This window comes from Scardinius erythrophthalmus (genome assembly GCF_964197995.2).
Source record: "Scardinius erythrophthalmus genome assembly, chromosome: 23".
NCBI lineage: Eukaryota > Metazoa > Chordata > Actinopteri > Cypriniformes > Leuciscidae > Scardinius > Scardinius erythrophthalmus.
Window position 1 is genome coordinate 29,438,942 of NC_138243.1, and position 25,041 is coordinate 29,463,982.

The 25,041-nt window shown below is 35.5% G+C and overlaps 1 protein-coding gene across 1 annotated transcript; it reads left to right on the plus strand.

Annotated features, from left to right (window-relative positions):
- Nucleotides 1-1,933: 1,933 nt before the first annotated feature.
- Nucleotides 1,934-22,363, plus strand: pitpnb (phosphatidylinositol transfer protein, beta). The gene is made up of 11 exons (XM_081354872.1): nt 1,934-1,987; nt 5,312-5,342; nt 7,912-8,057; nt 8,542-8,633; nt 10,161-10,168; nt 10,637-10,711; nt 10,811-10,894; nt 13,540-13,617; nt 13,718-13,828; nt 14,333-14,455; nt 22,167-22,363. The coding sequence occupies exons 1-11, from the start codon at nt 1,968-1,970 to the stop codon at nt 22,215-22,217; spliced, it is 819 nt and encodes a 272-aa protein (XP_081210998.1). The 5' UTR covers nt 1,934-1,967; the 3' UTR covers nt 22,218-22,363.
- Nucleotides 22,364-25,041: the final 2,678 nt, after the last annotated feature.

The following is a 25,041-nucleotide window of genomic DNA, read 5'->3' on the forward strand; positions in this document are numbered from 1 at the left end:
CCAGCTTTTAATGTTGTTTATGTGTCTATGTGGTGTTTTTAATATGCTTTAAGACAAACCATGTGTAAATTCATAAGTCGACAGCATTGCTGAGTATTTCCTCCTTAAAACTGCAGTGAACCAAAGACAGTCTCAAAAACACGCTTTGAAATCGCTGGTGTTTCTGACGTCACAAACTACCTTGTAACCAATCAGATCAACGTGTGATCGTCAACCAGTGGATCTCTGAGCTGAGTGAGTGAGTGGAGGCGGGGCTCATTTGCATATTCATAGAACCGCGAATACTAAATGAGGCAAAGGTGTTTTAAGGCATTCAAGGAAATAACGTTTAAATATGTCATTTTGGTGATCAAAGATTAGTTTTAAGGGATAAAATGATTGACTACAGCGGGACTTTAATTCAAATCAGCATAAATTCAGTACAAATACTTCTGTTACTAATAAATAGTTACAATAAAATTTTATTTACAATAAGTTATTTACAATAACTTATTTTTTCTTTTAATTTTGGAGTTAAATCGGAGCTGAATGTTTTGCTGCTATTTGACAGTTTTGAGTTTTATGCATTAACTTCTCATATAATTCAGAACATTACTTTGCCTCCTTGATATGGTGTGATCATGCTGATGATATAAGGCAATACGTTTGGGTTCAAAGTAACACAATGCAATATCATCTAGGGTTTTTTTTTTTATGCCCCGAACCTAAAAATATCAGGGACCCCCTAAAGGCAGCTATATATTTTAAAGTGTAAAAAAATACCCTTTTATACTGTGAAAAACAAAAATATTATGTGTAAAATATGGAGAAAATTTGTTTTCTATTGTGTCATCTTTCTTCTTAAAAAGGAAAAAAAGTCAGCATACCATGGCTCCAAAAGCCGAGCACGTATAGGCTCTCCGTCAGACAAAACAAAACGTTAACACGTGTGTGTGAGTCTACCATTACATTTTTGTCATCTTTTTTCTACCCACCATCAAGATGTATAAACCAACAGAGAAACATAAAATGTTGACTGAAATATTATTATTATTATTATTATTTTATTAAAAATTTCTTTAGAAAGAAGAAAAAGTAATAAAGTGAAACTCTGTTGATTGTAACATTTGTTTTATTAATGTTTTTTATTTTAAAGAGGAAACATTTTTCTTCCATTCTGCAGAATTATTTTTTTCTAAACTTTTTTAAAACAAAGAAAAGGGTTGCCCTTTATTTTAAGGTGTCATTGTTACAGTGTAATTATATATTTAAGTACTGAGTGATATTAAGCAACTACATGTACTTACTATAGGGTTAGGGTTTGGTTGAGGGTTAGTTGCGTGTAATTATGCATAATTTACTGTTATTACTATAGTAAGTACATGTAACATATGTAACATGGACGCTGTAAAATAAAGTGTTACCAAGAAAAGAAGCAAATTAAGTCTACACAAAAATAAATAAATAATAATTGGACGTGCTATGACAATATTACTGTATTTTTGGAGTTAGGCCTATATCTTGTTTTTCTTTCAGTAACCGGTTTGATTCGCAGGGAATGCATGAACTGATGAAATGTGTAGAATGCATAAATGTAAATAAACTAATCATATGGAGTGGATAGTGAAGGAAAAGCATTATCAAGTGTTTAGCATGCATGTGAACTTCTTCAGTAGTGATTAAAGCATCTAAAGGGTATATGAGAAGTTGAGAACATAACAGATAATAGGCCAACACAAATATACATAGGCTATAATTAAATCACCATTTGTGTACATAATTAAACAGACTTATATGTAGTGGGCTATATCAGAAAAGCAGTATACAAGAAACAATAGCATAATCATTAAACATTTGGCTGGGTTGCAATAGAAAAAAAAAGGAAAAAAGAAATCGAAGCCTGTGATAGGGCGCGGGGAATAGCTTGGCGTGTGACGTCAGTCGTGACGTCGGCAGGCCTGCGCGCAGCCGTAACCGGTGTAAAGAAGATGGTGCTCATCAAGGAATAGTAAGTAGAAGTATTTTTTCTCCACCTCTCCAGGCAAACATTTTATTTGCTTTCGATTTATACATGATAAACGAGTATCTGCTGGTTCTCGATCACTTTTTGAGGGGAAAATGTGGACGCGCGGAAGTGGACTCCCGCCCGGGAACACCGGCTCGCGCATGAGGCCCAGCTTTAGCATGTAGCATTAGCATGCTAGGCTAAACGAAACTACTTGCCATTCATTTTCAACGAGCGGTACGTTAGCACGCGATGCTATTAGCCGTCAAGATTAAACGACACCAAATCTGATGGTTCCCTCACATATACAGCGTGATATACATTGATTTTTACCAGTTAATATTTTCAGAAAGTGTCTGACTTGAAAGTAAGCGCATTGATTACAACAATTGTTTTCCCTTTATATTAAAAACTCGCTATTTAGTGATTTTTGTGCGGGTTTATGTAAGTAAGGCATTAATGACAGCAAAACCGCTTGACAGTTCTGCAACTTTTTGAGTACATTTCCGATAATATCAGAGTTTGTTGCCGATATATTATATAACGTTGCAGACATCTATTTACGTCTAGCAAATGTAGGTGTTAATACCGGTAACTTAGTTTAGCTTTAAAATGGTCAGAGAGACTTAAAGGGAAAGTTCACCCTAAAATTTTTAATTTTGTCATCACTTATCATTAAGTTGTTCCAAGCCTGTATGAGTTTCTTCCTTATGCTGAACACAAAAGAAAATATTTGAAAGAATATTATTGACGATTAAACTGTGATAAATGACCCTCTGCCTTGACCTAGCACGTTTGGTTCGCCTTAAGCACTTAATCTAACTATATTCACTTGTGTGACTTGGTTTTTTTAGACACTTTCTGTTTTAGACATCCAAATTAGGCTTAAATGTCTATTTGATAGGTGACCCTGGTTTTAAAAAGCCCGTAGTCATTCATTCATTTCCAACCTGTTCTTGTTTCCTTCCAGGTTTTATCTTTCTGCTCTCTAGGGATCTAGTTATCACATTTTAATTAGGTTCTCATCTGTTGGACTGGACATGACATGCTTGAAAACAGTTGCTGTATAGCCTTTAATCTGAGAGATCGGATCAAGATTATGTAACAATGTGCCACCTTATGAAATCCAGCACCTTTTTAACCTTCCTTGAAGGTTCATAGTATCCACCCTTTAGGTTTGACCCAAGAGAATGCAAATTTGAGCGATCCTCGCGTCAGATGAAGCTGCAATGCAACAGGTGTGCATGGCTTTTGTTCCAGAAAACCCTCTGGACAGTGTCAGAAATTTAGCATGATCATCTCACAGTGTGTTTGCTGCGACGACCTACTGACTAGCCAATACAAATGCTACATGAAATGGTGTATTGATCAATGTGACATGGCAATAAAACTTAAAACTATTACCAAAACCTTTTTCCTAGCCATGACCACATCCATATTCTCCTCTTTCACTTCCTCTTTTTTTTTAGCGCACATAAAAACACAATTGCCAAAGTGCAATTCATCTTGTTGTCTATAATATTTAATATTGTGACGTTTTATTCTTCTATGCTAACTTGCTTCGTAGCCTACGATCAATAGGTGTCATCATCATACAGTCTACTCTACATACATGTTGTACCCAAGTTTATTAGATCCAGTGTGATTTGATCTGATAGGCTTGCTGAAATCGCAGCGTCTGTGGCAGGCGTTAGATGTGTGCTACGCAAGACTCAGTCTGTTGTAAAACCACTGTATTTCTGAGTCACTCTGTGGCTAAGAGAGCATTTCATCCTCTTGGGGTTTTCAGGGGAGTTTCCGTATTGAGGAAATGCTGAGTAATGTAGAAACTGATGTATGTTTTCCTTTAAAAAAACAGGTGGAGACTGTGTTTACTATGCATGCTGATGTTGAATTGACCCTGTTTCTGCAGTGCTTTGCATGTCTAGGCTATACATTGATTATTTCGTCATAGATCAGGGATTGACGGGACTTTACCGCTATCATAGATGGACGGTCATGGACGATTGATTGGTCGACGTGCTTTGCTTTCTTCTTATACAACTTTCATAAACATTACTGTTCATGTGAGCTCTCGAGATGAGCAGTGGACTTGTTTTATACAGTAAAAGTTATGTTTTATTGGTAAAAATGAAGTCGTCCAGGCTGATTATGAGTGCATGTTTGATAAAAGAGATGTTGGCTCTCAGGAAACCAGGTTTGAGTCTGAACTGGATCATTTCCCCTCTCTCGCCCCGACATGTTTGTTCTACTTTCCTGTAATAGAGGCAAAGAATTGTGGTTGAAAAGTGTCCTCCTCATTTGCTGTCATTAAACTGCGTATTATGTGCCATTATGTATTGTACTGTAATGATAGTAATAGACTGATGATATATATCAGATTAATTATCTGATATTTACACATTTTGAGATTATCAACATTGGCCTATTAACAAATGAATCAAATTTGTTTTAGTAGAAATAGTTTAATTTAAACAGCTGTTATGTGACTTGCATTTAAATATATATATATATATATTAATGTGTGTGTATATATATATATATATATATATATTAATGTGTATATATAATGTATATATATATATGTATATATAATGTGTATATATAATGTATATATATAATGTATATATATATGTGTATATATATATATATATATATATATATATATATATATATATATATATATATATATATATATATATATATATATATATATATATATATATATACATATACATATATATATATATATATACACACATTTGTTTTATAAATAATACGTTTATTATTTATATATATATATATATGCGCATTGCGCAAACATTTTGTTTTGTAATATTACAATTTAATAATATATATGAAGAAATTTATAAATATATATGTTATTATTATGTTTATTTATAAATATGCAAAAAAATTATACTTTTATAATACTATTACAATTTTATATATATATATATATATATATATATATATGAAAATTATACATATTTATATATAAATGTATACAAATAAGTATTTATTATATCTTTATAAAATATGTATTTTTCATAAGTATATACATTTTAAAAATATGACTTTTAGAAAATATAAATGTAAAATATACATAAATAAATTCAAATATAAACATGAAAATAATAAGCAGATATTCAAAATATTAATCAAATTTATTGACAAAGTTAGAAATTGTATAAAGTAACTAAAGTAGTCACTGAAAAAAATGGCTGGTGGTGGAGTTTCATATTTTTTATCTTCTATTAATTTTTATTTTGTGTCTTTGTGTGTGTGACATGCACGTTTTCTAATCGTTCTTGTTTCTTCTTTCAGCCGTGTGGTCTTGCCATGCTCGGTGGAAGAGGTGAGTACAGCTTTTTGTATTTTTCACACTTCCTCAGGTTCTGACAAGTTAAACATTGACTGTAAGTGCACAGTGTCACTTTAACCTTGAAAAGCAGAGCCTTGTTTCCTGAGGTTTAATATTGCTGACGGGTTATCAGCTCTGTTAGCGGCATCAGTACAATCAGACACCTCCTCAGTCTGATGTTTCGCTGGAGTTCAGCAACCAAACAATCGCGTAAAAATCTCAGCGTTTTGAGCTCGTGAGGATTTGATCAGAGCAACATGGACAAGATAAAGCTTGTCATGCATGTAGAACACGGGCGCCCTCGGGGAACGTTTGAGTCTCACGCTCTTCTAAGAGAAGCGTGCTTGATGTTTGCTTGATTGGCATTGTTTGATATTTTGCGTTTAGGATGCCGTCGATTCATAGCGCTCTGCAGTCAGAACACTTTTGTGAAGTCCTTTTGCAGTCTGACAGCTGTCAAGCAGACTGTTTTCAAGTCATTCCAGTTTCAGATGTGTTCATATATGATGCTCAGATACAAGGATCAAAAAACACACACACACTCTACGGCTCTGTTCCAAAACATAGTGAGCGCTTCACGCTTAGAAAAAAGCTTCAGTGGTTCTTTATAGAACTCTTGGTTTCTTGACTCAATTTTAAAGAACCCTCAATGCAAAGAGGTTCAAGTTTATTTATATAGCACATTTCATACACCATGGCAATTCAAAGTGCTTTACACAGAAAGGAATTAAAATAAAAGCAAGGACAGTTAAAACGGGTATAAAATATATATATGATACGGTTATAAAATGAATGCAGTAAAAAGATGATGCATAGATAAACTTCTCATCGTATTTTTCACAACTCCCAGTTTTACTCTGAGATTTTTCCCATGTTGATTAAACTCCTAAAAATCTCCTATAAGGAGAAATTCCTTAAATTATGCATAATACTTTCATGTTTAATGTTTAGTTACTGTTTTTCTAGTGATAAAGTCTGTTTACGAGCTGTTTAATTCATATTAAAATGAATTAACTAAAAAGGTTGCAATGATTGGAACCCTTAAAAGGTTCTATAAATGAACGTTTCTTTCTAGATCCTTTTCTTGTTGATTAACCGGGAAAATACTGAGAATCCACGAACGGCATTATCAGTCCTTCTTCTAAACCCTCACTCTGAGTTTGCACGTTTTAGTGTTCACATATATCTTTGTTCAAGAAATTACAGTAGCTGTAGCATTTCTATCGTAAAGAAGTGGCCAAATATTAAAGATTAAGTGGACGTAACTATTAATTAGCATAAATATTAATAACTATTCATGCACGTACCTGCGGCAGTTCCCTGTTTGCCTTTGTTAAACTGGTTTTCCCATAATGTCCCTCTAAGGCATCAATCAGTCACACAATGCAGAGTTTTGTCTTAATATCTGAAAGTGCTGGAAGGCACATATTTTAATTATACGAGAGCGGTTTAATTCCCCAGATGCTGATCTGAGGCTTTCCTATATGAAGTCTGTAGGGTTTGTGTATTCATGCATGTAAGACTGCTAGTTTCTCTTTGATTATGATGTTTTCCTTATTTTACCAGGTAAGATTAAAAAAAAAAAAAAACTTCTCTTGATATTAAAATGTCTTTTCCGAGAGGACTTTTTTGGAGTGTACTAGCATATAGATGACCTCAAAGACAAGGGCTATTTTAGTAAGTGATTTATCCATCTAAGTCTTATTTTAGTGTCATTGAGATTTTAGATTAATATTATGAATTAGTTTTCATTTTTATATTTTCCATTTTAATTTTGGTTAAAGTTTACTAATTATGTTGTGATTTTGTTATTAGTCTGTATTTTTTATCTATATTTTTTTTATCTTTGTCTATATAGTTACTATTAATTTTTATTTCCTTTTTTTTTTGTACATCAAGTTAAAATAAATGAAAATGAGATGTTCATGGTTTTAGTTAACTACAATAACTCTGGTCATCTTTAATTTGGTATTGACTTAAAGGGGTCCTATTCTGCTTTTTTCCATGTTCATCTTTCTTTAGTGTGTGTAATGTTGCTGTTTGAGCATGAAAAAGCTCTGAGTTCTTCTCTATATCAGTGTCAGTGTTTCTGAACTCCTGAAACGCCTCCATTTTAGTCTTGAGTTTCTTCCGGGAACGAACACATCACAATATTCCTCATTTAAATAATTAATACGCAGAATAAAGGGGCGGGGCCTGGTTGAGTTATTTAGTAGTGTGTTAAACTGGTGGTTATGGTAAGGGGCGGGACATTTCCCAAACACGCTCAAAGCTCTTGACCAATCACAACACACTGCTCCAGCCGACCAATCAGAGCACAGTGTGCTTTTCAGAAGGAGGAGCTTCATAGAGACAGGAACTAAACAGAGCGTTACTGACAGACTGGAAAGAGACGAGCTGCAACAATGGAGAATATGAGGGAAATAATGTTTTTTTTCTATTCTAGTAAAGCCCAAAAAGACATCAAAACTTTGTAAAAGCGCATAATAGGTCCTCTTTAAGTGTTGTAATGCACTGATCATCTTTTAAACCTCACCTGTTCCTCTGCTCTCTGCCACTGCAGTATCAAGTCGGGCAGCTTTTCTCGGTGGCTGAGGCCAGTAAAAACGAGACGGGTGGCGGAGAGGGCATTGAAGTGCTGAAGAACGAACCGTATGAGAAGGAGGGCGAGAAGGGACAATACACACACAAAATTTACCACTTAAAGAGGTAAAAACAAAGTCAACAGCTTAGGTTTATTCTGTACACCAAAATGAGTTCAGCAAACTTTAATAGTATTGTTAAGTAATTTTTTTTATAACACTTCAAAGCTTTATATAATGCATTATAAAATTATGTTTAATGCATTAATAATGCTCGTTATAATGCATTGTATGGTTTCATGAATATTTGTTATAATACTTATCTGATGCAACAAGGACCGCATATACTATAATGCATTATAACGTACATTATGAATACCTTTAGAATGTGTTATACATAAAAGCTTTAAGTGTTACTGTTTTTTTTTTTTCCCCAGTTTTAATTACTGATTTTTTTATACTAACGACACCTACACTTTAGTATAGTCAGATGTGACACATCTCAAGTGTTCTGCAACACCCATTATATGACAAACCATTCAACTTAACGCAAATCTGTGAATAATTCTTCTGACTTTGCTTTAGTGCTTTTGTGTTTTGTGTTCGTCCAGTAAAGTGCCAGGCTTTGTGAAGATGATCGCACCAGAGGGGGCGTTAGTTTTCCACGAGAAGGCCTGGAATGCCTATCCATACTGCCGCACGAGTGAGTGGGAAACCTTTTCATCCGTTACACTGCACAATCCGTCACTATCATGTTTTTATTGCATATGACAATATGTAATGAATTACATATTGAGACAGATGTCATGCATATACAATGTTTTTGATTGTTTCATGAAGTTCTCACATTTGTGAAGAATTAGGCCAAAAACATACTCGGCAGGTTATAGTTATTCAAGTAGCTTGCTATAAACATTTAAAAATGTTAGTTAAACATCTCTCCGCCGACCTGAAAGAGTTTATGTCCGCATTCAGCACTGAACATTTGAGTTGCATTACGATCTGAGCTCTGACATGTTTTGTAGCTATAAAGTGCATTAGTGGCAACTTTTTCAGCTGCGTTGGTTCCGGAAATATTTTTTCTGTTCATTTCTCCCATAGGGATTTAACAAAAGTATTTATTTAAAGCATTATGAGCCAGGAATCAAGGCAAGTGGCTCTGAGTTGAATCACAACATTACAAACTTTTAATTTGAAGCAAAAAAGCATTTTAAAAGAAAGTACTTGACGGCTTTAGTGAGTGGAAAGGACTACAGTCCCGTAAAGCATTGCAAACAGCATTATCAAATTAAAATTGGAGAAAAATAAAACTGCTAATTTAAAAATGTTGATTATCTATCTATCTATCTATCTATCTATCTATCTATCTATCTATCTATCTATCTATCTATCTATCTATCTATCTATCTATCTATCTGTCTATATCTATCTATCTATCTGTCTGTCTGTCTGTCTGTCTGTCTATCTGTCTCTCTATCTGTCTATCTATCTGTCTGTCTATATATATCTGTCTATATCTATGTCTATCTATCTGTCTGTCTATCTGTCTTTCTATCTATCTGTCTATCTATCTGTCTATCTATCTGTCTATCTATCTATCTATCTATCTATCTATCTATCTATCTATCTATCTATCTATCTATCTATCTGTCTATCTATCTGTCTATCTATCTGTCTATCTATCTGTCTATCTATAGATAGTATTTTGAGAGCGAAGGGAGAACAACTCTATTACGTCAGTCGTAGTGCTTCATTGGAGTGGGCGGAGCTAAAGAGCTCTTTTGACGCTTGACTCTGATTGGTGGAATTTTATGTACAGCATCATGGGTAATGTAGTTTTTCACCACGAATTCCACTGTTAAAGAATTCCACTGTTAAAGAATTCCACTGTTTTAAAATAAGTTGAAATAGTGCGGGCTGACGGCTTCAACAGAACCAAATACCTTTGATAAACAACCTCATAGCTCACAGTAGGGCTGTCTTTAAAGGTTTATTGTTTAAATTGTTAAAAATCAATTTCTCTATTGAAAAAAAAAAAAGAGTTTTTACTTCCAGAACTCGACTGTTGCACTCTGTAATGGTTTGCATTTATGTATTCAGAGTATGTTTTAGGCCTTACACTTTTGAGTCATTTGTATTGGTCTGTTTTGACAGTGGAAATATGAATGTTTTCTGTGTCACCTGATTATTTTTCTTCTTTTATTTTTGCATGCTGCTCCATTCCCTTCAGTTGTGACTGTAAGTACAAAAACTTGCTGTCATTGTGACTAGTTTACACTAAACTCTTAGTGCATGACCATTTACAAATTGCATTAATGGAAAAGTCTTTTTGTTTTATTGTTTATCATTTCAAACAAGTTTTTGTCAAATGTTTTGAAGTGCACATGTGCTGTCTTATTGATAAATTATTATTTTGTCATTGCATGTGGTGACATTTATACTTGTAAGTGTGGTTTAATTGTCTGAATATGTTTTGCAAACACTGTATGTGTATCTATTTTAGTTCAGCACACTTTACCTGTAGAACTATATATTCGCTACATCTTAAAAACACACAAGCTCTGAATTTGTTGGACCTTTAGAAACTGATGCTCTGCCATCAGACGTGATATTTGCATTGCATGCACTGCTAAACCACAGTTTTAAGTGAAGTCATGCCACTGTTTGTGACAAAAACCTGAACATAAACATGCATCTTCTCCTCAGAACGAATACATGAAAGACGATTTCATGATTAAAATAGAAACGTGGCACAAACCTGACACGGGCGCTTTAGAGAATGTGAGTAAGACGTTTCTTTGTGATTTGATGTTTTGAATGCATCTGTAACATCATGCTCAGGCTGATATGTTTTTGGTGTTTGTTTATGCCCATTATCAGGTACATGACCTGGACCCAACCACATGGAAGACAGTGGAGGTCGTGCATATCGATATAGCTGATCGGTCTCAGGTTGAACCTGCAGTGAGTTCACTTTCCATCAGTCTATAAACGCTTTGCATTGTTTGCATGTTCTTTGTTCTTTTTGGTAACATTATCCTCTTTGAATATAATGCTAATAGTCCATCCCAGTGGTCAGATGGCACTCAAAAATAGGCTATTGATACCCAAACCAGTTTTAACCGTAGTTTGCATAATCACGCCTCCTTCTGCAAATGCATTAGGGTGTTTTCACATTAGAGCTTTAGTGTTGGCTAATTGCACGTGATGTTCCTCTTTTAGATAAAAGCATCTACTAAATAGTCTTTTTGACATCATAGACATCTTGAGAATTTTGATAAAGTGGCCTGAAATTATTTGAAGCTATTTTTAGTGGTCAACCATTAAGTTTTTTGTTAATCACTGTTAATGACTGATGCAGATCATCTCAAACTGGCCAAATCTGGTATATCTGTCTGTCAGTAGTCTTTCATCCTTAAAGTAGAATTTGTGTTTTTATGTAATATCCCAATGTTTTTCAACATTGATAATAATCATAAATGTTTCTTGAGCAGCAAATCATCATATTAGAATGATTTCTGAAGGATCATGTGACACTGAAGACTGGAGTAATAATGCAGAAACAAAATCAACTTTGATCACAGGAATACATTACAGTGTACTATATATTCACATAGAAAACAGTTATTTTAAATTGTAATAATACAATAATAATTACTGTATTTTTGATCAAATATATGCAGCCTTGGTGAGCAGAAGAGACTTCTTTCAAAAACATTTAAAAAAATCAGATCCCAAACCTTTCAACGGTACTATATATACTTTGCTGGTAATGGGAAAGCACATACTCATATTTATTAAGATTATACTATAATACTACAATACTATATATCATAAAATTGTCTTGATCCCACAGACTCCCTTTGTTACTGTTTGTTTTTACAGTAAGTGTGAGCATATCTAAATTAATAAAATTATTCATTAGGTATACGTCACAGATTCCTCCATCTTTAGCACAAGAGGCATCATTAGCCTCAAACATGAACATATGACGTGTACTTTGAAACTATTTTCAATGTGCTGTGATTTGGGATTTGCTAATCCTTATCCCACATGCTATATTTAGGCTGGCTAGTGTTTGATTTGTGATTCAGCCTTGCATAAGACTGGATTAGAGTGACGTGACATTAGTGTGTGGACCATTGCCCTTGTAACCTGCATTACTCAAGGTTCAATAGTTTACCAAAAGGCCCCTTATCAAGACCTGAACCTTCTCTAAGCAGCAGATTTACTGCACAAACTGGTAAAAACAGTCAGTTTGAAGCTGTAGACGTAAAACTCAAGCCTCAAGAACAAACAAACTAGCTGCCGGTGTCGTATACTAGCAGACACGCATCGCATCAAACATCAGCAGCTTTGAATAAATCCAAATACGTTTCCATGAGACCTCATTCTGGCTCTGTGCCAAACACACACATACAGCTGCGTTCGTTTGACTGGAGTCCAGTGTTGACTATCAGGAGTGTACAGGTTATCTGACCTGTAGCGGGCCGCGGAAGTGACTGCTCTTCTCGTGCCTGAGCACTTTTATGCTTCGTATCTTTAATTAGTTAAGTGGATCAGTCCTGGTTAGGGTTAATCCTTATTCCCATATGTTCACGGTACTTAGCGCTGAGGTTTGAGAGATTAAAAGGTAGAGTGCGAGTATGTGCAAAAAGATGGAAATGGTGGGAATTCCCAAACTGGGAAGGTGTTTTTTAAGATAACGTGTTGTTGCAGACACATTTAGTGACTTTTCAGCATCATTACTCCAGTCTTCAGCATCACATGATCCTTCAGAAACCCTGTTAATATGCATATTTTCTGCTCAAGAAACATTTATTGATATCGATGTTGAAATTCAGTGTTGGAAACACTGAACAATTTTGAGGACTCTTTGCTAAATAGAAAATTCAAAGGTTTTAGCAGTTTAATGCATCCTTGTATGATGGTTTCCCTGCCAAAAATGTCAACATTGATAATCATAAACGTTTCTTTAGCAGCAAATCATCATATTAGAATGATTTCTGAAGGATCATGTGACACTGGAGACTGGAGTAATGATGCTGAAAATTCAGCTTTGTTCACAGGAATAAATAAAAATTTAAAATATATTCACATAGAAAAGTTATTTGAAATTGTAAAATATTTAAAAATATTACTGTTTTACTGTATTTCTAATCAAATTAATGCAGCCTTGGTGAGCAGAAGAGACTTCTTAAAAAAAAAAAAAAAAAAACATTTTAAAAAAATTGTAATTATATCAAATCTTTTGACCGAAAATTTAAAATATGATTTAACTTGTGCTTTAACTTAAGGCCTGACGCTAAGGAGAATGCAAATACGATGTGATGTCATATGCTAATTAGCGCATTACGCCATCTAGTGACATTTGGCAACTTTTTGAGCAGGTTTTAGCTAATTATCTCTGAAAGTGGTTGACAATAGAGATAACATGAAAAAAAAAAATCATTTTCCTGGTCTTGTTTTGCACAGTTAATTGGTAATAATTTACAGCTTTTCATCAAAATTGAATATCCATCTCTGAAATTACTTCTATGCCAATTTAACCAAGGCAGTGTGGAGAAATACAAGAGAAATATAAGTAATCCAAATTGTCATTCTCTCAGGATTATAAACCAGATGAGGACCCAGAAATCTTTCACTCAGAGAAAACAGGCCGAGGACCTTTAGGACCGGACTGGAAAGTGAGTGCCTCTATTTAATTAATTTATCAGACATTTATTATTAGTTCCCTATTAACTCTGTTCTATATGAAGATCTTGTGTAATTTCTCTCCCCGAACAGAAAGAGCTCTTGGCCAAGCCAGACGCCCCTCGTATGTGTGCGTACAAACTAGTCACTGTCAAGTTCAAGTGGTGGGGCCTTCAAACCAAAATAGAAAACTTCATCCACAAGGTAACAATCGACACCCATTTAAACTTAACCCATAGTAACTTTATCATTTATTCACCCATGTTGTTTTTCCAATCACGTATGGGACACAAAAAGAGATATTATTCGACTCTAGAGCGCTCTTTTTCATGTGAGCCACTCGTGTGATATAAAGGGCTTTACTAAAACAGGTTTTCCTGCTTGAATGTTGATTATTTTCCTCATATTCTCCATTGTTGCAGCTCCTCTCTTCCCAGTCTGTCAGTAACACTCTGTTTAGTTCCTGTCTCTATGAAGCCCCTCCTTCTGGAAAGCACACAGTGCTCTGATTGGTCGGCTGGATCAGTGTGTCCATAACCGCCAGTTTAACACACTACTAACTAACTCAACCAGGCCCCGCCAATTTATTCTGTGTATGAAACATCAAACAGCAACATTACACACTAAAGAAAGATGAAGATGGGAAAAATCTCACAATGCTTTTCAATAACACAGACTTTTCTTTTCTTTTTTCATGTGCGTTTGCAGCAAGAGAAGAGAATCTTCACCAACTTCCACCGTCAGCTCTTCTGTTGGATTGACAACTGGGTGGAGCTCACCATGGCAGACATCCGCAGGATGGAGGAGCAGACGCAGCGAGAGCTGGAAGAGGTGAGAGGGGCATTATGGTCTGAAGCACGTATAGTTTCCTCCATTGCATTTGCTCCCATCCATCCATGGCCGACCTCCTCATTCCCAGCAGTTCAGATCATGAAATGCTATTCTTTCCACATTTTGGTTTATTCTAGCCTAGAAATCTAGACGCACCCTAGCGGCAGCAAAATGTATTTCGCAGCCAGGTGGGTCTAGCAACTCTCAATAAACCTTCTCGCTGCAAAAACCCAGATTGGGTCAGGCCAATCACGTCGCGTATAGAGTAGGCGGGGGCGGGCTTAACATACACGACAGAGTTGCGACCATAGAGTTGCGACGGTTACCTGGCTGCTGCTACTTGAAAACAAAGAATGGCGGCTGCTGATGGAGAACAACGGTCTTTCGAATCAGCTTTGGCCGCGACTCTGGAGGACTTGGAGTTAAGTTTTTCTTTGAGAAAAGAGCAAAGAACGGCACTTAAGTCATTCTGAAAAAAAAAAAGGATGATGTGTTCGTCGTTTTGCCGGCCAGATATGGCAAAAGTTGAATCTATCAACTAAGCTCCGCTGTTGGGAAAACGCTCTGGTTGGTTGAAGCGCTGTCCTATTGCGTGCAGAGGGAATTTGAAAGACAGCCGTTTATCCCGCCCCTCGGAGTGAGCCGTGACTATGGTAAGTTTCCAGACCTAACATCTTGATGTAGGTCTGGCTTGCCAGGCTAGGTTTATTCATGAATGTCTTTAAAGATGTGTGATTTCTGATATCATATTCATATAGACCTTATGCGACAGAGAAACAAGCGCGCAGCCAATATCTTTAGAGTATTGTCTTTGAACTTCCGTTTTTTGCGGTCGCTCTGTATATTTCTATGGCATCGCTGTCCAGGAGTAACTAGCTGGTGAAGTGGATTTACTTAATGTAAAGTTAACGAAAGTTATCATGAGGATTATAATGTTTAAAGCAGATGTCTTAACAAATGTCAGTAGACCTGGAAGATTTTAAAACGAGCCGTTCATTCATAAATACGCAACATTGCTGTGAAAATACGGACCAGAAGACAAGACAACGAGAGCAGTGCTGAAAAGGGGTGGGGCTACAAAAGGGGTGGGGCTACAAAAGGGGTGGGGTTACATAATGGGCGGGGCTACATAAGGTCACAAAAAATTACAGCTCATTTTAAAAATAACGACTTGCCACAATAAATGGCATTCTGTCCAGTGAGTGAATGTTATTTGGCATTTACCTCTACAACTGATTCAGCAAGTGAGATCAGACTAAAACAGTTTGAACAATTCAAAATAGCCATTTCAGTGCTAGTCGAATGCCATTGCTTCTAATTATTGCGTTAGAGAGCTTTTATTTTATTTGCAGTCTTTTGTTATTAAATTCCGACTACAAGATAAATAGTAACTGGTAAGTGCGCTGTGCGGTACATGTACAACCTGTACATCATCAGCCTACAGTGCACATCTGGACTGATTTTATTTGGGCGTTTATATGTGGAATAAAACATTAGTACCTGTGATATTAGCACCAGGGGTCATTATTTGACTGTAGACCTAAAATAGTAATAAATCTGCTTCTGGATGTTATTGAAGGGGTTACAGATTTGAGCTATATTGTGTGTTTTTTTACCGCTGGTCACTGCTGGCAGCGCTCTCGTATTCTCTATTTTCAGTTGTTTTTGTTGAACGCGTCCCAGCTCAAGTGTATAGTATTTGGCCCAGATTCTTTCCTCTACCCAGTAAATATGATGATCCAACGGCACGCAGTCTCTCCAAACTCTGACACGCTCTGTGATCGCTTTCAGCATGCAGCCAAGGAAAACCACAAACTCTTCACTGCCTGGGAAATATCGATCAATACATTCTCCTCCAAATCCCGAAGGCGTAGCCGCTTATTAGTTTTATTCTCAAGCGATGGTTGGCCAAGACCAATAAAGTGATTCCTTAACCGTCAACCCATCAGTCAAGTTACGAGTTATATCTTTATACCTAACCAGTTCATCTGTAATTGCCTTCAGTTGTTAAGGCTGGCTTTTATAAAACAAGCAGTATATGTAGTAAAACTTTATATTAAACAAACAGCGTTTTTTTACACTGCTACTCTACGGTTGCCAAGCAGAAAGTATGTATTTGGACTAATATTTGACGAATCAAGTTTGCTTTGGCTTTGCTGTGCTTTACAAAAACCTTCCAGGATATATATTTTTTCAAAACCTCTTTTATGGAAATGATGGTGAATATATTTCCAGGGAGGATTATGTCAACGTTAACCCATTCAGTGCCTCTTCGCTGACATTAAACTGTTAAAAGGGTGAATCTCACAAAAACGGTCATGAATGCATCATATTTCTCACTAAAATTAAGAAAACGAAGCGTATTTTTGGACCGTTAATATAGATTTTTTGTATTCTGAAATGCAAAAATGTTGCTATTTCCTAATAATAAATAGCTTGTAATGTAATAACATATATATGATTATATAAAATCAGATTATATATATAATTTATTTATCATTTATTTTATTTACATTAAAGGGGTCATGAACTGACTTTTTAAAACATTTTATGCAGGTCAACTTTCGCTTGGTTTTTACGTTCAAAAACATCAAAATGAATAAGTAATAGGCTATTTTCTACCCTGGCTTTGAGCCTAGCTCCTGAAACACTCGGTTTTTATGGGCGTGCCGCATTGAAGACTTGGAAGTAAACGCCCACTGCTATGATTGGATAACAGTTTTGCATATTATAATGAGTTTCATGTAATGCGTGAATCGGTGGGCGGGGCTAAACCAGCAGTGTTGAAGTAGGCGTTGATCTTCTTCTGCGGAGGCGGGGTTTGATACCCTTTGACCTCATAGATCCCCACTTTGAAAAACCTGTCGTTCGCTGTGCCTGGTGTCAATAAAAGCTTTTATTGGACTGACAAGGAAGTTTTTAGTTCTGAAACTCACAGGATATTCTTATAGTTTGATGATGACCTCTTATATGTCAAAAGCTCAAGGAAAAGTTGATTTCTCAGTTCATCACCCCTTTAAGGTACAATTGTAATGTTCTGAATTTGTGTTGGTTTTACCCACACAGCATTATTACTGTATTACAATAAAGAATGTGTTTTAATTTATTTGAGAATGTATGTTTTTATTCTTAAAGGTTTTCTCAAGGTACTGTTTTATTGCTATGGAAATGTCACAGTGCAAAAGATCTGGTGAAAATTTTAATTTTATCAAGAAAAACTTGGTTAAAACTTTCTCAAATCCCATCTTATTATATATAGACTTCAGTAGATGAGATGATTCCTATAAAAATGACGACTTGGCCAATTCTACCTGCATTCACTCAGATATGCTTTTATGTTCTGGCCTTGCCTATTTTGAGGTTTCCTGACACTTTTCTTCCAGGTCGACGCCAGCAAGTGGAAAGATTGCACCTAACGGCATGTTTTGTTTCTAGATGCGTCTAAAGGGATCCGTACGAGGCACAACGGCAGCCGATGAGTAGCCGAATCCTTTTTTAGTAACACAAGGCAGGTGGAGAGACTCCGTAAGGAAAAGCAGTCGCTCCGTCGCTCGTTCTTTCTCACGTTCTTTTCATCCGCCGCCACCCACTAACCAATCACCTCACTGCCTTCATTTCAGCTAACCACAACTAACTTTTCTTCTGGTGCTCTCCTCTCAGCTGATGTGTGGGCCAACACAACCCGAGTAAAAGTGTTAGTCATTTTAGACAAACTCTTGGCTGAACCCCCCGATATCTTTCGCTCAGGCCAGAGGAAAATAGTGCCTCAACGGCGCAAATTAAAAGCAGGTGTTTGCAGCTCCTTGAAAAAGCCCGATCTGCAAGTTCTAATGGTTTTAGACTCCAGTTGAAAGGTAAAAGAGTTTTTTTTTTTTAGAGTTCTTGATGTATAAAGCAAGTGTGGCGGCCAACGTCTGTAGTTTCCAAAAGCAGCGTTCTTCTGTCGAGTTGTTGATCTTCTCTAAATGAAGGCAGGTTTGCGATGTTTACAGGAGCAGCTGCAATGGCCTTCTTTTTCTTTTCCGTAATTCTCATCCTAAAGGGTCAGTGCATGCAAACAGAGTCATTTACTTCCATCATGTCATTCCAAACGACTCCATGTGACTTTCTTTCTTCCATTGAGTTGTTTTGAATCTCCACGTTTGTTTTCTGTACAATGAAAGCCTACAGTGATCACATGCTATCAAGCTCTGAAATGCCATCTTAAAAGAAGTTTATTTGATTTATACACTATATTTTAAGTCTTCTGATTTTGCTCTCAAATGTTAATATTCAAATATGTAAGTCCAGTGGAGATTTGAGAGAATATTTGCAGAGAATGAACACCTAGATTTCAGTTTGTTCTAGGGGTGTAACGATACCCTCAAGTCACGATTCGATACATATCACGATATTATTGCGATACTCCAAGACATATGATAAATGGTTAACAAAAAATATGTGCTGTTGATTAAACTGCTAAATCTGATTTTACATTGTGTGTAAATGAATAGGCTTGGACTTGGTGCTGGAAACCCAAAGCACAGGATAATAGATACACCAGAATAACAATATTCATGATTCTGAAGCTGAAAATATTATTTTAGATGAATATGCTTGAACTCTTTCACTGACTAGATATATTTAAGATAATTTAGGCCACTTTTTACTGGTTATATCATTTGGCATTATCAGGACACACAAATATTCCCCCATTGCATTATTATACATTATATTCAACATTATAAATGTAGTACTGAAACTAAAACTCTGAAAACTTGAATTTTTTCACGCACAGTAATTTTTAACTTTAACGATACATATGTGATCCTGACAAAACCACAAAACCAGTCACATGGGTCAACTTTTTTGAAATCGAGATTTATACATCATAAATAAGCTTTCCATTGATGTATGGTGTGTTAGGATAGAACAATATTTGGTCGAGATACAACTATTGAAAATCTGGAATCTGAGGGGGCAAAAAAATGGAAACATTGAGAAAATCTCCTTTAAAGTTGTTCATTTATGTTGGCGATTGTGCAGCATTCACTCACAAAAATACATGTTTTATATATTTACGGTAGGAAATTTACAAAATATCTTCATGCAACATGATCTTTACTTAATATCCTAATGATTTTTGGCATAAAAGAAAAATCAATATTTTTGACCCATACAATGTATTGTTGGCTATTGCCACAGATATACCCGTGCGACTCGTGACTGGTTTTGACATCCAGGGTCACATTTTACATAATTTTTGTATTGCGATATATTGTTACACTCCTAGTTTGTTCATCTCATAAAAGGTGTCAGCGAGTTCAGATGACTATGGACTACTATTGTAGCCACTGTATACTTTCATTGTATTCAAATGAGCAACTTGAGTGCTTCTTTAATAAGAAAGAAACTCATTCAGGTTTGGAACGATAATAAAAGATGACAGAGCTTTTGATTGAGTGAACTTTTCCTTTATTTTCGTCATGTGTGTTGGACGTTGCATGAATCTCGTGTTGATCTCTGTTAGGCAGTTATGAAGTTAATTTTATAGACTTTCTTCTTCTGGAGAGATATTGAGCGTCTGTTGAGAGTCAGAATGAAGCACAGCCGCTTCATATTTGTGTTATTCTCCCTCCCTCTGCGTTTGGCTGCGCTGTAAAACGATCTGGAAGAGATGAGCCTCTCCTCGGCCGCTCTTTCCAAGCGTCTCTGCCCAAACCTTTTTTTCTTTCTCTTCTCTCCCGTCCTTCATTTCTCATTTCTCTTCATCGCCTCATTGCTGCGTCTCTGCACTGTGTTCTTGGTTTCTAATCACCGCTTTTGTGTTTGTTGATTTTTCCAGAGTGTGTTTATACTCGGCGCATGTGAGTGTGTGTGTGTGTTTCTGCTCTCTTTGTATTGAGTGAGCGTGTGTTCGTACACATTTGAGTGAGAAAAAACTGTCTTGAATTCACTAACCAGGCATGATGAAAGCTAAATGCTGGATCTATGTGACAAAATCACGGCTGATCAGAAGGAATTAGCAGTGTTTAGTTTAGTATTGTTAGTCAAACTTAGTGTTTTTGATTCGAATAAACATTTGTACTTAAAGTATTAAACTTAAGTAGGCAAATCGCCCAACACTGTTTGTGCTACAGATGTGAATGATTCCTCAAATCATGCATATTAAGTGATTAAACTTAAACCTTTTCACTTTTAGATGATAAAACAGGTGAAAAAAAGACTTGAAATTTAAAAAAAGTTATTTTAGTATTATTTTTATACTGTTATATTATTTTTACTATTATAATAATAGTATTAGTATTAATATATTAATATAATAGTATTAATATTTTGATTTAGCTTTTGTTTTTAAGTTTTAGTAACTTTATTTGCTTTTGTTAATTACAGGTTTAGTCATTCTAGTACATCTTATTTTTAGTTTATATTTTGGTAACACTTTACAATTAAGGTTTAATTTGTTTGCAAATATTTGAGGAAACAATGAAAAACATTACAGCATTTGTTAATCTAAGTTAATTTACTAATACATTTTTTTAAATCGAAAGTTGTATTTGTTTACATTAATGTGTTGTGAACAAACAAGGAAAACATTTTATTTTTATTACCTGTAATAAAGCTGAAGTAAAATGTAGGCTAAATATTGGATGGAAAACACTTAAAACTATCAAACTAATTGAAATGATGGTTAATGGATTAGCTAACATGAACTAGCGAGCAATATTTATTTCACAGCATTTATTTTTGCTAATGTTAAAGAATTAAAAAACCTTTTTATTTTTGCTAATGCTAGTTAAAGAATTAAAAAATAATTATAATTTTGCTAATGTTAAAGAATGAAAAAAAAATTAAAAAATTGCTAAAGAATTAAAAAATATTTAAATTTGTGTTAATGTTAGTTCAAGAATTAAAAAATATTTTTATTTTTGCTAATGTTAAAGAATTAAAAATTTTTATTTTTGCTAATGTTAAAGAATTAAAAAATATTTTTATTTTTGTTAATGTTCAAGAATTAAAAAAAAATATTTTTGCTAATGTTAAAGAATTAAAAAATATTTTTATTTTTGCTAATGTTAAAGAATTAAAAAATATTTTTAGTTTTGCTAATGTTAAAGAAAATTTTTTTTGCTAATGTTAGTTAAAGATTTAAAAAACATTTACATTTTTACTGATGTTAGTTAAATTAAAAAATATAAAAAAAATTGCTAATGTTAGTTAAAGAATTAAAAAATATTTTTAGTTTTGCTAATGTTAAAGATTTTTTTTTTTTTTTGCTAATGTTAAAGAATTAAAAAAAAAAACATTTTTATTTTTGCTAATGTTAAAGAATTTAAAAATATTTTTAGTTTTAGTTAAAAATAAGCAACTTTACAGTGTTCTGCCAAAAATGTAAAACCAGTGTTATATTATTACACGAAAACCTGTTATATTATTTTTATAATATTATTTTCACTATTGTAGTGTGTTATAGTATTTTGAATTAGCTTATGTTTTGAGTTTAATATATTCGACCAGTGAGATTTCACTGTAACCAAACTGAAACTGATCAACCACATGCATTAGGATGGAAGAGTTTGTCACATGATAATCCGCATCATTCACGTTCTCTCTTCATGCCTGGTTAGGACGTGACGGTGTTATGATTCATGTTCTCCTTTATCATCTCGGCTTCAATCGCGCATTAGCGACGGTTCCTAACGCTCACTGTTTTCTTCTCTCACTCCTGTAGCTTCGTAAAACTGGTCAGGTTCGAGGCACCAGTGCTGCTCACGAACAATGAGGCAAAACTACAAGAATCCAACCACGATGACGCTTGACGAAAGACATGAACGCATCCAACAAACCGGCCAGCGGCGGCGCCGTCGTCCTCCTCTACCAGACAGCGGAATGACACAATGATCAGTAGTACTGGACAGGGTGGACACACTCGGACAACACTTGACCTGTTTTCTAGATGCAGGCAGGTTGATCCAGTGACTATTACCACTTTGTTAGGACGTTTAGAAATGTTAGAGTATTGCTGTATGGTTGTGTTATTCTATCTAAAAAAAAAAACGACTTAATTTTGGCAGGCATCGGACCAATTATTTGTTTGTTTTGTTTGGTTATATTTTTTTCATAATGGTTCAGATCTTTACTTTTCCTGTCTGTGTTTTTAGTCTTTTCCCTCCAAGATGAAGCACTTGTTTTTGGTTCCTAATCAAGGGTTTTTAATTTGTCGTATCTGCGTAGTCCTGCCTACCATCTCTTGGAAAACGTGTGATCATGCTTGCACGGCATGCACAAAAACACACGTCCACCTCGCAGAATTTCTTTACTTGTGTCTGCGAGTGGCTTTTGCATGAGCTCAGGCATGTTTTTAAAGAGGGTCTCCGTGTTCTCCGAGACCCTTCACGTGACGCAACCCCCCCCCTCAGGACTCTTTAAGTTGAACATGATTCTCCTCTCCAAAATCCAGACTAATTACCGGAGCAAATCGCTGCTGCTTTTTTATTTTTCCGAGTGGCTTTAGGACAGGCGAAGTGCTTTTATATCGCTAATCTACCTGTAACGCTTCAGGGTTCCCACCGTCACAGAAAACCTGGAGATATCAGGGAAATGTTGTGATTTCCAGGCCTGGAAAAGTCTCAGTCTCGGTTCATTTACGTGTGTGTGCTGTGCATGCAGGGAATAATTTCATTTAGTCCCTCAAGCACAAATCGCAGTTATAATAGCGCAGCTGCAATGTAGTTTCACAGCAGAAACGTGGATCTAAAAGGCCATTTTTGAGGTGGAACTACTTTTCCAGGTGGATGAATCTCTGGTTACGGTTGTGACTTCTTGTGAGCGGCGCTTTTGCTGATCCTTTTCTTGGTATCCTTGCGCACATTATGCAAATATTACTGGCGTTGTCATGACAGCCAATTTAAATGCACAGACTCAGTGAGAGATTGCATTGCAGAGGCTCATGTTTGTGCCTGTAGTTTTTTTTAAGCGGCCCTGAATTCTTGTATTATTACATACTGTAATTGCATTTTTTGCAAAGGGACAATCTGAAATTTTCTCTGATTAACAATGTGCTAGGATGAAATGTAAGGCATGCATACAGTAGTGGTCAACAGTGATATCCGGCCTTGGGAAATTGACATCTTCATCCTTTATTCTAATACAGTTAAATTAATTATTTTGTAAGCATATTGCGTAGTTGTGCTTGTTTTATGTGTGATTATAATGCAATGAAACATGACAAATAATAGTGTGGGAATCATTTTCATCCAGACTCTCATACAAAGAAATTATGAACGCGTGTAAAAGCAAAGAGAGAACCAACTAAATATTAATAACTGATTATGTTGTAGTCAAATGTGAGCTTTTTGTTTTTCTATGCACTTTCTTGTTTGCATAGTAAAATAAAGCCTTTAGCTTTGCCAAATCATTTTGTCAGATAAATACTGTAACCAAGTTTAGTTTTGTTCTTCCGTAATAAGAAATGTAAAATATTTTCCTCACATTTTGATGGTTTAGGGTCAAATCCGAACATCACTTTTAGCCACTACTGTGTCTATATATATAATTAATGTATTTATATAGCGGTTAGTCTGTATGAAATGACGTCGTGGGAACCCTGAGCTCCGCACCTGAATGTGTGTGTGTGTGTGTGTGTGTGTGTGTGTGTGTGTGTGTGTGTCGATGCCTCAACAGATGCTTAGGACAAAGAGGAGAGCTTTATAAACGCGTTTCAAAGAGCTTGATGTTTGTATAGTTTCTATATATCGTACCAGGTCAGATCTGAGCCGAGGATGCGCATGTGGAATAATTCTACTTCCTGTCCTCCTCGTCTCTGGCCGTCCTGCACCAGCTCAGATCATCCAGCCTAGCAAAAAGAGTGTTTTATCTTCTCGGGTTTTAAAGTGTGTGTGCGGTTCTCCAGAGGAGACCGCCGGACAGAGCGGATTATGATGGTATACCGTGGCCAGTGCATTAGTGTGTTTTGAAACGTGCTTCAGTCTCATGGTAGTGTTGCACATTAGTTTTAATGGAAAAGAGTTTCTCATTGGGATTGCATGTATTGCTTCCTCTCATTTCAAGGTCCACATATGTTCACGCAATCATGCACCTTGTCATGCTCCTTCATTTCAAGTCAAGGTTATACGTTATAGCGCACCTGCGTTTCTTTTTCTTCTAGGTCTTTGGCGTTCTGATGGGAGGAAGTCAGGTTTTGATTTTTTCCTTTTTCTTATGTTCTCTAGAGCAATCAGTGCACTGACGTCTGTTCGGCAGACATGAATACTGTCTCGAGTCTCACGGATCGTGTGTTTACTTTTGTACACGTACAGGGCTTTTAGGCTAGCGGGGGGGTGGGCATGGGGGTTCAGAGATGATCAATCAATCATGTGTTGTAATCTAAGCTTGGAGAAATTGTTTTCTTGGGGAATTACACAATGCTGTTACTGTCTTTTTCTGTTTGAAAATCAGGTGAAATATCAGTGAATGTACAACGGTGTGATTTTGATTCTGTTTGTTTTATTTTATTTTTTCCCTGCAGCTTCTGAATTGGTTATAAATTGAACGATTAACAGTATATCTAATAAATTTCGACACCAGTCGTGCTTGGGATTTTATTT